General features: G+C 32.6%; 2 protein-coding genes across 3 annotated transcripts; one reads left to right on the top strand and one right to left on the bottom strand.

Annotated features, from left to right (window-relative positions):
• Positions 1-392: 392 nt before the first annotated feature.
• On the bottom strand, positions 393-1,869 carry LOC110423331 (Putative membrane lipoprotein). Its single transcript, XM_021437535.2, has 2 exons — positions 869-1,869; positions 393-763 (listed from the first exon to the last, which is right to left on the bottom strand). Exons 1-2 carry the CDS (start codon positions 1,722-1,724, stop codon positions 711-713), a joined length of 909 nt encoding a protein of 302 aa, XP_021293210.1. The 5' UTR covers positions 1,725-1,869; the 3' UTR covers positions 393-710.
• Positions 1,870-7,406: 5,537 nt separating this feature from the next.
• LOC110423549 (Pentatricopeptide repeat (PPR-like) superfamily protein) lies at positions 7,407-11,579 on the top strand. 2 transcript variants are annotated; one of them, XR_002445830.1, is made up of 3 exons: positions 7,407-7,502; positions 8,367-10,859; positions 11,214-11,579. XR_002445830.1 is itself a non-coding variant. In XM_021437777.1 (2 exons), the coding sequence occupies exon 2, from the start codon at positions 8,509-8,511 to the stop codon at positions 10,759-10,761; it is 2,253 nt and encodes a 750-aa protein (XP_021293452.1). In that variant the 5' UTR covers positions 7,407-7,502; positions 8,367-8,508; the 3' UTR covers positions 10,762-11,579. The 2 variants fall into 2 exon arrangements, 1 of the variants encoding a protein (XP_021293452.1); XM_021437777.1 differs by having other exon boundaries at positions 8,367-11,579.
• The last annotated feature ends 3,707 nt before the right edge of the window (positions 11,580-15,286 follow it).

Raw genomic sequence — 15,286 nt, forward strand, 5'->3', positions numbered from 1 at the left:
CTGTTGATGCTTGCTGCCTATAACTCTTCAATGTGTGGTTGTAATAAGGTTGGTTAAAGACTTAAAGCCCGTTATCTGCCTTCAAAAAGTGGACACAAAATGAGGAGAGAATAAACTGGAGGCATAAATCTTCCTTTCTCACTTTCTAGAGCTTGCCTATGGATATAGATACAAATAAAGAACCTTTACAGTGAAAGCGATTCTCTTTTAGTGGATGATGAGCTCAAAAGAAGGAACCTTATTCCCATGATCTTGTTTTTAATACTCTCAAACCCTCCGGGCTCTCTCAATTTCTGCTTTTTAACCTGATTCTTATGTTAGGATAAGCTAATGATCATTGTCGCTCTAAAGTGCTATAAATTTAGTTTGCTTTAATGAATGGACCGGTGATGTTAATCACTTAATATAGTAATATACTGGCTACTGTACAAAATGAAAGTAACTTCATCCCCAAGAATATGAAGTGTTCATATATCCACCGTCTAGACGCAAAGGGAAAAAGCAAAATGAAACTACTGTCTTTTACACAGTTCTTCCATCTCAAGATAAATTACAACAATTAATAAAGCATTTTTTCTTATCAGAACTGTGAGAAGTTGAACTTTTTGTCCTCTCGCATTGCAGAAGTCTTAGAAACAACCAAGCAAAGTCAAACTTCAGTATTTTAATTCATTTTGGAAGTTGGAATTTTGTCCTTCACTAATTGGCGCCTATAGCAGGACCATGGCCAGAATCCATGACAGAGAATAGATGAACAAAGTTCCTGCAACAGCAAGAAAACTACCATTTTAGTTTGCAGATATCAAACCAAAAATGTGGGTGCTTGACTTCGTAAAATGGAAAAGGAAAATGTACATGTAATGAATACCTGTCTGAAGGGGGAGTAGTCTCAAACCGTTGCTAAACGATGATACAAAGAAACAAGTTGATGTCGTGTTTATGCCATTAGGACAGTTGCAAACAAATGAATTGTAAGTTCCAGTGTAACCACAGACTCCATAGCTTTTCTCACAATCTGCGCACGAGTTCGGATAGTCGTTATACACATTGAACTTATACTTAAGTGATATTCCGTACATCCAGTTATCAGGGTTAGATTCCTGGCCACTGAAGCTATAAAATCCAGAATATGAAGAGCACTGCAACTTCTGCAAATTCAATTCGAAGGATGGGCCGAGATCCACTGGTGTATAAACACAACACGTGGATATTGGGAGATTAAGGATGCTAATTGCCCTGCAAGAATACAAGTAACTACAAATGGGAGCACCTTGTTTGTCACATAGGGGAACAGCACTGCTGTTGTCAACATTATAGCTATTTGATCTAAAAATAGGCGACGAAGTGGTTGAGCAGTCCAGGAGAGTGAAAACATTGTCGTCTGTGAAAGAAAAGGGGGCATCCCAATCGAGGCCGAAGCCTTTGCTTGGCTGAGAGCAAGCACAAGTTGACATGGAAGGATCTGAGATGTATATGACTTGGTTGCTGTAGTCTATGTTGGTAATTGGATAGTTGCCAGTGTGTGTCGTCAAGGTGAGCTTTTGCTGGTCACAAGTTACGTATTGCTGAAAGCGTGGGTCACCACAGCCAGGGCCAGTTCCAAATGGGTACTTGATAGGTAGATTACCGCAGTTTCTTTGGCAGGCCTGAGATGAGACCAAAGAGGGAAGAAAGATTAAAGAGATGAAGGGGAGGAGAGTAATGAAACAGCGTTTTAGCTTCATTTTTCTGGCTACGCTTGGAGAATTAGAGAGGAAAGTTTGGGATGTGTGAGAGCAATTAAGGAAGAAGAGGGAAAGAGAGCAGTGTGGAATTGGTATTATATTATTCTGAGCAAGCAGCTAGCTAATGAGTGCTGCCTTTAGAGAGTGAAATAGGGAGAAAGATATAGGGAGAGATGGAAGGAAGCATCATGCGCTTTTGTTTTATGGGGATTGGTTGTATGACTTTCGGTGTGAGGTTGGCTAGCTTTAAGGGACCTTTGCTTTTCCCTATAATTAGATGCCTTGTTTTCTTAACTATTGCTGGCGTTGCAGTTGGATGATGACTTCTTATATGTACTTTAAAGTTCCATTTGGTGATTCAAGATTACTTGGTTCGCCTGCCAAGAAGATTGAGAAAAAAAGTAGAGAGAGAGTTTCCACAATCACCCACTGTTTGATTTTCTTTTTCAACGAAAAACAAACCCCAACTTGGAGGAAGTTTGTGCACGAGATGAGCCATAACAAAGTAGTACATGGTTTTTTCCTTAGTGTCAAAGCAAAATCAACTTCCACGGTAAAGCAGACAGCGAGAGAAACCCCTGAACAAGCAAATTATACATTTATGACTGCAGGTATTTAAATTCAAAGGTTCTGAAACAGGTTTAATGTGTATATGATTCATGTGCACAGCCGGCGGTTTTCCGCGTTATTGATATATATATATATAGTGCTGTTGCTAGTATATATTCAAGATTACCAGTTAGGAGACAAGGAATCTGTGCTTATATTCCAATTAAGTTGGTGAAAATATTGGAGGGTTGGTCTGTTGGATGATCAAATCTCACATGCTTTGGCTAGGAGGCAGGCATAAGTTGACCCTCGATTACTTTAAATGGGGCATCACATGTCATTGGAATTAATTAGTCTCTCTGCCAATGTGCTAATCAGGACACTGAATCAACATTCAAATAAATCACAGGGCATAGCAATTAATAGACACATTGATCCACATTCATCGGAAAGGCGACACAGAAATTTTATGTGAAAAACAATACAATAAAGGTACAAAGTCTCTACTTCACTCTCGGACAAGGTTTAGGCTTTACACTTGGAGAATATAATTAATTAAGAGAAACATTTTAGACATATTCCAATCCCAATACTTCGATTTGAAATCTCCAACTAGTTAAATGTTCCTACTTTCTTTGCTTTTGCAACAACTAAGCTTGTGCATGTAATCAACCATGCAATTTTCTTGACCGCTGTGATTCATCTCTTAAGCTATTGAAAGCCTGCCTTCCTATTGTCGGTGCATGAGAGTTACCAAGAACAAGTACTTTTGTAAAAGTTCCTATATTTCATATTGCTCCTACCTAACCCTCCACCCTGCAAACAAGGGCAGCCATTAAAAACAATTAATGAAGGTCCATGACTTGAGCATTTGTCTTTGTAATTAATGAATGATGAAAAGGAGTAGACACTCAGGCAGAACATGATTAACAAGAAGGATAGGAAAAGGCAATGGAGATGAGATGTGGTCGAATATATATAAAAGCACTTTCCTTCCCCTTTTTATTATCACATTACCAAGTTCTAAAAGCACAAAAGTAGTCCATTACAATTTTCATCTTCTAAAACAGCTTTTATTTTAACAGTAGTATCAAACAAATCCTATATATGATTAAGGTTTGATGAAAGCTTGTGAGCAGAGACAAGATAGTAAATGATTTATGGCTTGATGAAGAAGGAATCTTTTTCCCTCTTTAATCGAGATATGGAATCGCCACTCCATCACATGGGGCCTATCAGAATAGATAGTTTAATCAAATACTGCTCCACTGAAACCAGAATACAACTAGCATAAGGCATCTCAATTAAGAGGAACTTTAGCAGAAAAAATTATGCTTCAAAATGGAGAGTGGAGACAATCTTTTGCTTTTTTTTTTTTTTTGGGTTTAACAAGAACATTAATGGGTGTGTTGTGCTGAGTAGGGCAACCATGAGAGTTTTATGAGTAAAAAATTAGAAACAAAATTATGGTGCCAGTTATAAGTGAGCTAAAGATGAAGCATTGAGCAGCTTTCAATCGTAATAACACAATATTTTTTTTGTTGATGCGTCGAGAAGACCTACGGCCTACTGATACGAGCTATATTAATCAGTGAAATACTGAAATGATTGAGCTTTAAAGTGTACAGTCTTGTTCACTTGGCGGTCTCTTGAATAACCAACGTCTTCAAAAGAAATATTTGTTAAGATGTTGTATATAACCACTTTCAAACAAGTCTATATAAGCATAAGCTTTTAATTAAGATAAAATAAATCAAATGGGCAATTAAGAGTAGATGCCTCATATTTTACTCAAAAGTTTAAGTTCCAATTTATTTTTTTAAAAAAGTAATAAATTAAGAAATTAATTATCATCTAATACACCGTAAGTGAAGTTTTAAATTTCAAAAACAGGGTTAGAGGGTTGTCACTTATCTTATTAAAATATATTTAAAAAATCAATTAATTAATATGATAATAAACAAAAAAACATGTCATGACATTCTAATGACACTTGAGAAGTTTAAAGTCTTAATTGGTGATGTATAGTATAACATGTTAGAACATCGAATTAGAAAATGTAGAAATTGGCTTCAAGGCGTGTATCAATGTTATTGTTCTTAAGGTTTTATTCGCCCCACTTACAGTGTGTAAAAGAGTTATCAGTGTATAAATCTCAAAGATACAATGAAACCTAATGGTTGACGTTATTTTGCATTGACGAAATCAATTCACTGAGCACTCACTGAAATATGACAAGATTATCAAACTTTTATGTAATTTTCTTGCAGCAAAATGATATAGAAGAAAACTTAAAGAATATTTGAGGAAGGAAGAAAAGACGTTATTGTTTTCTGTTGTACTTTGTGTTGTCTAAATTGTGGTCTTTTTTATAAGCTTATATGCCTATTTCCAAGAGATATAGTTTACACCTATTCATTTCAAATAGACATAACTCTTGGTTCTTCTCAACAGATATAATTATTGGTTTTTTCCAACAAACTTAACTTTTTGAAAATGTCTAACAGTCTCCACCATTTTCAAATTAATTCAAATTTTTGATAATCTTGAAATTAAATTGCATAAAGAAAGGGGTTTTTTGATTGAACCTTTACTTAGTGAAAACATGCTAAAATTAATCGAAATTACATGTTAAACTATACTTTGTACGAGCCATTCTATTTGGTTAACCAAACATATCTCGTACAATGATTTCAACGCCAATGAATGCGTCGTACTCAATGATACTTTTATGGCTATCTGTCTGTATCCTCTTTTCATGAGTGCTGTTAAAGTTAAGCTCTTGAACTCTCAAAAATGGCCACACTTCACAGTCACATAAGTAGATCCCATCAAGAACGTCTTGTTAACTAAAACAATTTAACAAATTTATGTTATGGATCTATTAAGATATATAACTCATTATTTCCTGACCATTATGAGTACCTAGCACTTGGGATGGACTATAATATATCATATTATAGTGTTAGCAGCAACATACACATTATGTTTTTTGTTTCATTGAACTTTTGACTTGACATTATACTAAGCATTGAGTCAAGTTTCCACCTGGGTGACTTTCAATTTATGAGCTTGAGTCTCATCCTGTTTAAAGTCTTATTTACAAGATCTCAAGCAAGACTTTTTGTTAAAAGATTCGTCAAGATTTCACTAGACCCTACAAAAGTTATAGTGATCACTTCATAAAAAATTAATTATTGGACATAGTTATATCTTAATCTAATATGTCTAGACTTTTTATTATACACTTGGTTATATGCTTTTGTTAGAGTTGTGTCACTATCAAAATGGATAAAAATTGAAAAAACTGGTTCAGGCCATAAAGGCACACCATAAGGTAAATTTTTAAGCCATTTAGCTTCCTTGGTGGTAATAGTCAATGCAATCAATTCGATTGCTATAGTAAAATCCGTTATACACGTCTGTTTCTTGGAAATGGCATCCCCACCAAGTATGAAGATCCATCTGCTCTAGCATTCAAATATTGTTCTAGTACTAATGGATGTTTATTATAGCAAAACCTATAGTATTCTGTTCATGGCTTGCCAATGTAAAATACTTAGATTACTTATGTATTTACTTAACTTTCTAATAGAAAATGCTATATCTGGCTTTGTACATGTCATTGCATATATTAAGCAACTAATTACTTTTTCATATTTTAATTGATCAACAATCCTACCAACATTAGGTATAAATTTAATTTGAGCATCCATGGGTGTAGATGTTAGTATAACATGACTATGATCAAACTTTTTAAGTACCTTTTAATGTAGTGTGATTGTGACAAAATTATGCTATTTTCATCTCGAAATATTAATTCTGAAGATGACATCTGTTACACCCATTTCTTTCGTTATTTGATTCTAGACAACATTCAGGAAATATATTATTAAGTCTGTTTTCCTTTGAAAATCTTAAGACTATTCTTAAGTTACTAAAGGAATTTAGCATTTCCTTGATAAGCTTTATTCTATCAAGGTTTTATTTGCCTCACTTGTAGTATGCAAAAGAGTTACCAGTGTATAAATCTCGAAAATATAAAAAAACTTAGTGATTGACGACAGTTTGCATTAACAGAATCAATTCACTGAACACTCACCGGAGTATGACAAGATTATCAAACTTATATATAATATTTCTGCAGTAAAATGATATAGAAGAAAACTTGAAAAATATTTAAAAAAGAAAGGAAATATGCTATTATTTTCTATTATTAATTCTATTGTCTAAATAATGATATTTTACAAACTTAGATGTCTATTCCCAACAGACACAATTTGTGTCTATTTCAATCAGTCACACCTATTTATTTTAAAGAGACATAACTCTCACAAATACAATTGTTGATTTTTTCATCAGACGTAACTTTTTAAAAATATCCAACATAGTAGTTTGTAATATCCAATGTCAAAATCAACATAATAATTTTTACACTCCTAATAAGTAAATTTTTGGACCATATACAAGTTTTTGAGATAAAATATAAGAAAGCACCACTTGAATATGTTTTTGTCCTTTTTCCTTTCTGTTTCTTATTTTTTAGAGAGTTTAAATCCGTTCTTTCTAAACCCATTTTGATTTCTAATTTACCTTTTTCTTGATTGTTGCATTATTTTGATTTGTAGTAAGATGGAAGAATGAATTAAGATTCTTTTGATTGATACTTCTGTTATTTGTTGTTTTTGCACAAAATTAAAAAACAAAGCAAAAAATAAAGAATGAATAGCAAATAAAAGGGAGGCGTTGTAAGTTAGGGTTTTTAAATATTGTGCCTCATTTGGTGACTGAAGAAGAACGGTTTGCTCTAATTTCTCTATTCAAATCTGACATATTTGTGGTGGAATATGCCCTAATTTGAAACGTTCTAAATTGTTAAAAAACAGAGAATAAAATTAGTCATAATCCAAATAACTGATCGAACCCGTTCGATTTGATTATTTGCTTACTATAACTCGATTGATTTGATTTCAAACAGAAAGCAAGGCCTGGCTGCTATGTTCTTGGGCCCAGATGGGCTTCATGACAAAGCAAAGTTACCGAAGGGTGTTGATGGTGAAGCCCCAACGTGAGCCCGCGGTACATTCTCTCCTACGTAAAGGCATTGTTTTGTTCCCTACTGAATAGTGGTCTCTTGTTTAGCTTAACAGCCGAGGCATAATCGTTTTACCTCTTTGAAATTAGAAAACCAAACAAAGCAGGTTGCTGCTGATTTTGATCGGCTTCAAGGTATCACCTTCTTACATTTTCCTGTTAATGGGTTTTCTTTATTTTCTTCTCTCTGGCATGGCCTTTTTTTTTTTTTTTTCCTTTTGGTTTTTTTTTTGTGAAGTCCTCTTTAAAATCTGCAGCGAAGTGTGGTTCCCTCCGTTTTTGGGTTTCTCTCGATGGGGCAAATAAGTGATAGAGTTATTAAAATTATTGTTTTGCGCTGGAAATATATATGATTTGTATGCAAATGCTTAGAGTAAAGAATCTAAAGTTCACTGAATTGGTGCTCGATGAGTAGCTTATGGAAAGTAATTCATATAGGTATAAGATAAAAAGGGTACATTTGTTTCGTATTTGTTTGTCAGGGTTTCTTCTTGTCCCCCATTTTATTAGGAAACCCAGTGGAGTAGCAGTCTTCACTGAGATTAGTAAGCTTGCTAAAATCAGAACATAGGGGTACTTCTTATTTCACTGTCTGAATAGCTTTAATTTATATATTCTTTGTTTCATCGCCTGCAAAAGCATTAGATAAAGATTATTGATTAAGCAATTCATACAGGTGGACTAAGATTTTTACAGTTATTTGCTGAACAATTAGCCAATATAATGATCGGCTTGAAGCTCCACTCTCTAAGAACTGACTTGGATCATTGTTTCACTATTGAGTTTAACTCTAAATTGATATGCGAGGTTCCATGTACAAAGTTTAGTTTCAACAAGAAGAGAATGGCGAACTAGTTAACATATTGTATTGCCTGTTGATGATTGTAATGGGCATTCAAACTCAGTTAGTGATAACAAACCATAGCTCAAAATGTGGTTTGACTGATTTGATATGGCTGCTATGCTGACATACATTTATTTTTATTCTAATATCTGCAGATTTTGTCATGATAATTTGTATTTTACATATGATGGCGTGATGAGAAAGTTCCTTCTCTCTGTTTCTTCTGCATGGAGAGGAGCTTTTGTCTTGTTGATCAAGGATTCTTAAAAGTTCTCGTGATGGGTTTCACCTGCAAAGATGAACAGGTGTGCTATCTCTTCCTTGAGCCATTATTTCCATCTCTTCTCCCATCGTTACCGCCGAACCTTTGCCCCATATTCTTGGCCATTTTTCTTCAAAAGGTATTTGGGCCAGATACTCTACTTCTCAGACTCTGGCACCACCAGGCCTTTTCCCAGTTATTGCCCAAAGAAACCTACCATCAAGGAGTCAGAACTTGTGCATCAAATCTCAACTGCAATAAAATTACGTCGTTCTGAGCCACTCTATCGTGTTCTAAGGCCTTATGAGTCCAAGTTTAGATCTGATCATTTAATTTGGGTTCTGATGAACATTAAGGGTGATTATGGACTTGTTTTGGATTTCTTTGAATGGACATGCTTGCGTAGGGACCCAACACTTGAAGCCCGTTGCATTATTGTCCAAATTGCTGTGGCTTCTAAAGATTTAAAAATGGCTCATCAGCTTATCTGGGACTTTTGGTCAAAACCTAATTTGGATATTGGTCTATCCTTCTATCATTTTTCTGAGCGCTTAATTTACACATACAAGGACTGGGGTTCAGATCCCAATGTGTTTAATGTTTTCTTTCAAGTCCTTGTTGAAGCTGGGATGCTTGATGAAGCAAGGAAGCTCTTTGACCAGATGTTGAATTACAAGGTGATTATCTCTGTTGATTCTTGTAATGTATATCTTAATCAATTAAAAGACCATTTTAATGGGCTTTGGAAGGCAATAAAGGTTTTCATTGAATTTCCTGAAGTCGGTGTTTGTTGGAACACTGCATCATACAACATTGTTATTCATTCTCTTTGTACATTAGGGAAAATAAAAGAAGCACACCGCTTACTCCTGCAAATGGAGTTGAGCGGCTGCATTCCTGATGTTGTAAGCTATAGTACCATAATCAATGGATATTGTCAAGCAGGGAAACTGCCAAGGGTGTTAAGGCTCATTGAGGAAATGCAAGCTAAAGGTTTAAAGCCTAACCCGTATACCTATAACAGTATAATTTATCTCCTGTGCAAGGCTGATAACGTAGCTGAAGCAGAGAAGGTTTTGAGGGAGATGATGAACCAAGGAATGGAACCTGATAGGGTGGTATACACAACTCTCATAGGTGGTTTTTGTAAGCTAGGGAATATTCCTTCTGCCTATAGGTTGTTAAATGAGATGCAGGGACAAAAAATTATCCCTGATGTATTAACTTATACATCTATTATCTGTGGGTTCTGTCAAACTGGAAAGATGACAGAAGCCAGTAATGTCTTCCAAGAAATGCTTGGCATAGGGTTGGAACCAGATGAAGTTACATATACAGCACTTATTGATGGTTATTGCAAGGCAGGAGAGATGAAAGAGGCCTTCTCTCTCCATAATGAGATGGTACACATGGGGCTTATACCAAATGTTGTCACTTACACTGCACTAGCTGACGGCCTTTGTAAACGTGGGGAGGTGGATATGGCGAATGAGCTTCTTCATGAAATGTGTGGAAGGGGCCTTCAACCAAATATATTTACTTATAACTCTCTTGTTAATGGGCTCTGTAAAGCTGGAAATATTGCACAAGCTATTAAACTGATGGAAGATATGGAGATTGCAGTGCTCCATCCTGATGCCTTCACTTATACCACTCTAATGGATGCTTACTGTAAGACAGGGGAGATTGATAAGGCTTATGACCTTCTGAAGAAGATGTTGGATAGAGGACATCATCCTACACTTGTTACGTTTAATGTGCTGATGAATGGTTTTTGTATGTCTGGAATGCTGGAAGATGGTGAGAGGTTACTAAAATGGATGCTGGAAAAGGGTATAATGCCTAATGCAACCACTTATAATACTCTTATGAAGCAATACTGCATCAAAAACAACATGCGTGCCACAACTGCAATGTACAAAGGTATGTGTGCTCAAGGAGTGATGCCTGATGGCAACACCTATAACATTCTGATAAAAGGGCATTGTAAAGCAAGGAATATGAAAGAAGCGTGGTTTTTACACAGAGAAATGATTGAGAAGGGATTTAATCTAACAGCTAGCTCGTATAATGTTCTGATTAAAGGTTTTCTTAAGAGGAAAAAATTTTCTGAGGCAAGAGAAATCTTTGATGAGATGAGAAGAGAAGGGCTGCCTGCAGACGAAGAAATATACAGGTTTTTTGTTGATATAAATTATGAAGAAGGGAACATGGAAACCACTCTTGAACTTTGTGATGAGGTAATAGAGAACTGTCTTGTAAGTAAGGAGAAGAATGAAAACAAGTAGCTGGATTTTGTTTGTGCTGAGCCAATCATGAATGAAGGTGACAGTTTTGGTCGGCTTAGCAATCCCATGAAAATTCTGACTGAATTTTTTCATACATGGTAATGTTTCCTTTTCAGATTCTGTTGGCTTGAATGGATACTTCAATTGATAGACATATCATGCATTGAAAATATGGTGGATCTTTTATGAACATCATGGCATTGATATGATTTTCCTAATTGTATCTAGCGACTACAAAGATTGGTTAGAGGGATAAGTTTTTAAGTTACGCTTTGGTTAAAACTCTTAAGCTCTCGACTTGGGAGTTTGGTCAGGCCTAGGTGACATGCAATTGTAACCCAACCAGAATTGAAGTAATAAGTTTATCTTGCAAATGGATAAAAAGAAGCATGCAGCCATACACTGGGAATCTGGGAAAAGTGCATCTAACCTCGTGAATTTTGGGTGGATAGGTGTGGGTGCAAAAGTGGAGAGATGAAAATGAGCTCTGGTGTGCTTGGTAGAGCAGAAAATAGAGAGGAAAGAGAAGTGGAGCGATGAGTGTATTCTGCCCTGACTCTTCAAACTCTTTCCGGAGGACAGAACATAAGGCCGATTTGTGTGGCTCATGGAGTTTACAGATTTACCTTTACATAAAATCCTTCTTCCCTTTTCATGGAAGAAGCCCATACCCTTGAAACTGTGGAATGTGCATCAGTTTGTTTTTGTTTTTTAATTTTTTAGATTTAGGGGAATAACGATTCAAACTCTGCTTTTCAAGTAGGAGATTATGCATTAATTAATGAGTCAAATGTTTGAGTGCATCAATTTGTTTTTGAGATTATTGTTGTGTTCTTTATTATTATAGTCAATTCATTTTATTTTTTGTGAATAATAACGTTACAATAATGTTAGAATTTGAAGCCCATTGCACCCAACCTCAGGTTATAAGGAAGAATTGCCTTTTTCCTTTTCAAAACTGTGTAAGGAATATATTTTTTTTATTGAAAAAAATATTTCATGAAAAAATAAAAATCCGAAGAGTACAAGTAAAATTGTTGAAAAGAAGAAAAAGTAAGAAAAGTTCTTATTTTTAGAGTCAAACACTCATTACGGAAAATTATACATTTGATAAGTAAATTTATTTATGTATCAAAATTTTATACAATGTTTAACTTTTTCAAAATTTTCATTTAAAATATTTATATACTTTTTTTTATATAAAAGAACTCCTTTTGCACAAATATGTTGGGTTCTTCTAATATATATTTTGAAACTTGTAGTTTTTATATGGTTTCATCGGTAATTCAATAATAATAATTCTTATTTAAGATAAAAGTTAAGGATTTATCATAAAAAAAATTACAAGTGGAAGATTAAACATAAAAATATTTAACAACAATTCAAGCATTTTGCTCTTATTTTTAGAATTTTAAAATTTATTACTAATTAATTTTGATGGTCATTTAAGTAGTAACTCTTTGCTTGTTTATATAGGACACATACAAAAGAAAAATATGCATGTGAACTTTAGGGATCTCTTTACAATTATATGTTCAAGTTCATGTCACTTCATGATTAATATTTTACTTATAACATTTTAGTTTCTTAAATTAATTAAGAAAACTTATTTACTATTTAATTGTGATAACTTTTATCCACACATCGCAAATAACTTCTATAAAGAAAAATTATTGATGAGGTCCTTTTAATTATTATTTTTACTAATAGTCATTTCTCTCATGAATTTTATGGATAACTTATTTTTACTATCACATGAAACTCATGTAGTATCAAATTATGATTTTCATTCTTGTTAGACTTTAATTTTTTTTTCAAAAATATATATAATATTAATATAAATAATATAATTATAAAATAATTTTAGAAAACATATCGATTGAATTTTTTAAGTTCAACAATCTTATGAAAATAACTTAAATATCTTTTCTCAATAAAGAATGTGTGAATTCTTTATTTAGTATTCAATATAATATAATTTAATATATACATAATACAACGTTCCAAGATATAGCTTTTGAATTCAATATCACCTTTAGATAACATCAAAGTTATATAAATGCCAAATAAAATATATTGACATATTAAGTCTAACGATAATAAATAAATTGTACGAGAACTCTTTTAATTATTGATAATGATAAGCTTATGTGGTGCATTTTAGTTAAATCATATTCAATGTATGTATTTCATGTATTACACTTACCTGTTTGCTTTAATGTCACTATTTCTATGGTGGAGTTAAAACATTATATTTTTTTATACAGACATAACAAGTGTAGATTTTAAATAGTTTATCACATTTATAATCTAGAACAATTTTGATAAACACATAACCAAAACCTACAACCTTGCTTAATAGTTTATCAACTATTAGCATAGTTTTTCCCACAATATTGTCCAATATTTTATGATCATATCATATGTCATAAATGAATAAAATATCTATTAAAATATAATATATATAAAATAATAATTAAGGTAACCATTTATTTATCTAATAAATAAATAATAAAATTAGTTTTTTGAGACATATGTGTAACCATCTCTTATTTGCTGTTAAAACTAAACAAACACATCTTTCATGTGCTTCTCCAACACCTTTAAAAGACAAAAAGATTTAGTCAAATGAGTTTGTCACATTTTCGACTGAACCAAGTGGACTTTATGCTCTATGTGCTTTGTTTTCTAGTGAGCTCTTGGCTTCACTATTATTACAATAAAAAGTAATGGGAGATTTTATAAAGGAAACAACTCCACAGTTTAATACAAAATTTTGAATCATGTAGCTTCCTTTATAATTTCACTTGCAGTGACATACTCTGCATCAGTGGTGGAATCCACAATAGTATCTTATTTGTAACTTCTCCAACTTATTACTTAAAGTGAAAACAAACTCAGATGTTAACTTTCTATCATCCATATTTAATTAAAAATTTGAATTTGTATGGCTTGTTATGATTAAATCTTTTTCACCAAATATTAAACAATAATACTTAGTTTGATTCAAATATTTCAATATGTAATTAAGGGTTAATTATAATTATAAGAAGAATATCTTAAGCAAAACAAATTATCTTAACTTAGTTGATAAAGTACTCATCTCTTCCAAAAAAAAAAATAAAAATTGATAAAGTATTTGATAGTTAACAAGGTGGCGGGGATTCAATTCCCCATGAATTGCATTTTTTATCAGTAATTTTAAGTTCGAATAATTGAAAAGAAATTTTCATAATTGAATTGAGCTGAATCAACTTAACTGTATTTAACGACCTATTGAATTAATCAAATTTTAACAATTAATTAGGTTTTAATTGAATTTTGCACTTTTATACAAAAATGAGAAAAAAAAATTGAAGAAATGAATTAACAAGACAAACACAGGTGGGGGAGACGTTGATGAACTATGGCTTCAATCATCTTTGCGCAATTGGAAATCTTTAACTATATATGAGTCTACATTGTTCATTGCTTAATATTATATTGTTAAAGAAGACCTACGGAAAGTAAGGAAAATGAAAGTTCGATTATATAACTGACTGATTGATCCAACAGTAAGGAAAATCTAATTGATTTTTTTGTCGATTCTCGGTTTTAAAATTTTTACATCAAACCAACCAAAAAACTAAACTAATTATATGTATAGATATATAACTTTTAAATTTATATAAAATATAATATACATTTAATATTTTCACTTCATTTTTATTTTTTTAATTTTTTTTTGTTTATGCGTTGTAGAGATGCCAAAGATTGAGATTGTGGATTTCATTTCCGTTGTTGACGATTAATAAGCGAAGATGTTAGAAATGTTTTCTTCACACTTCAATTGAGGTAAGTGTTAAATTTTATGACTTTTTACATAATTTTTCATTTTTAATCTTTTTTTACTTTTTTATTAAAACAAATTTATACTAATTATATTTTTTATTTTCTTTCAATTATTAGATGGTCTATGTGAGTGAATATGAAGAGCCAAGTCATAGAAGAGATTCAAGTTGATAATTTGCAATAGTTAATGGTTTTGTGTTTAATAGTTTTATTTTGTGGATGTTAATTTTATTATCTATGACTTTTTCTTATATTGAATCTTGAATGTTAGTTTGATAATTTATATAAAAAGATATAATTTTGTGAGTAAAGGAACAAATGTTTTATTTTTTTTTATGTTTAGATTATTTGTCTATTTTATAATTATGAATAAAGTTTTTAAGTTTTAATATTATAATTTATAAAAAAATAAAATTTAAAATTAAATCGATTGAACCAATTCGATATTTGATGGATTTAATTTTCTATTATATTTAATCAATCTTGATCTATTTTTTTAAAAATATTTAATCTATAAATATGATAAACCAAATCACCTAATTGCTCAACCTCCAGCACTTAATATTTGCTTATGCAACCAAGCATTGTGCTTGTAAAACCGTCTGAAAATGATTAAGGTGGGCAACGGTTAGAAAGCACCAGTGGTACAGCGGTGGAATACTACCCTGCCACGGTACAGACTCGGGTTTGATTC

This window comes from Theobroma umbraticum, unplaced genomic scaffold (genome assembly GCF_002168275.2).
Source record: "Theobroma umbraticum cultivar Fairchild unplaced genomic scaffold, ASM216827v3 scaffold_20.0, whole genome shotgun sequence".
NCBI classification, from domain to species: Eukaryota; Viridiplantae; Streptophyta; class Magnoliopsida; order Malvales; family Malvaceae; genus Theobroma; species Theobroma umbraticum.

Excerpts from the sequence above, each read along its gene's own strand:
- LOC110423331 (XM_021437535.2), bottom strand. The coding sequence starts at position 1,724 with ATGAAGCTAAAACGCTGTTTCATTACTCTCCTCCCCTTCATCTCTTTA. Across the intron at positions 764-868 it reads ACTACTCCCCCTTCAGACAG|GAACTTTGTTCATCTATTCT; the intron begins GTATTCATTACA and ends TTGCTGTTGCAG.
- LOC110423549 (XM_021437777.1), top strand. The coding sequence starts at position 8,509 with ATGAACAGGTGTGCTATCTCTTCCTTGAGCCATTATTTCCATCTCTTC.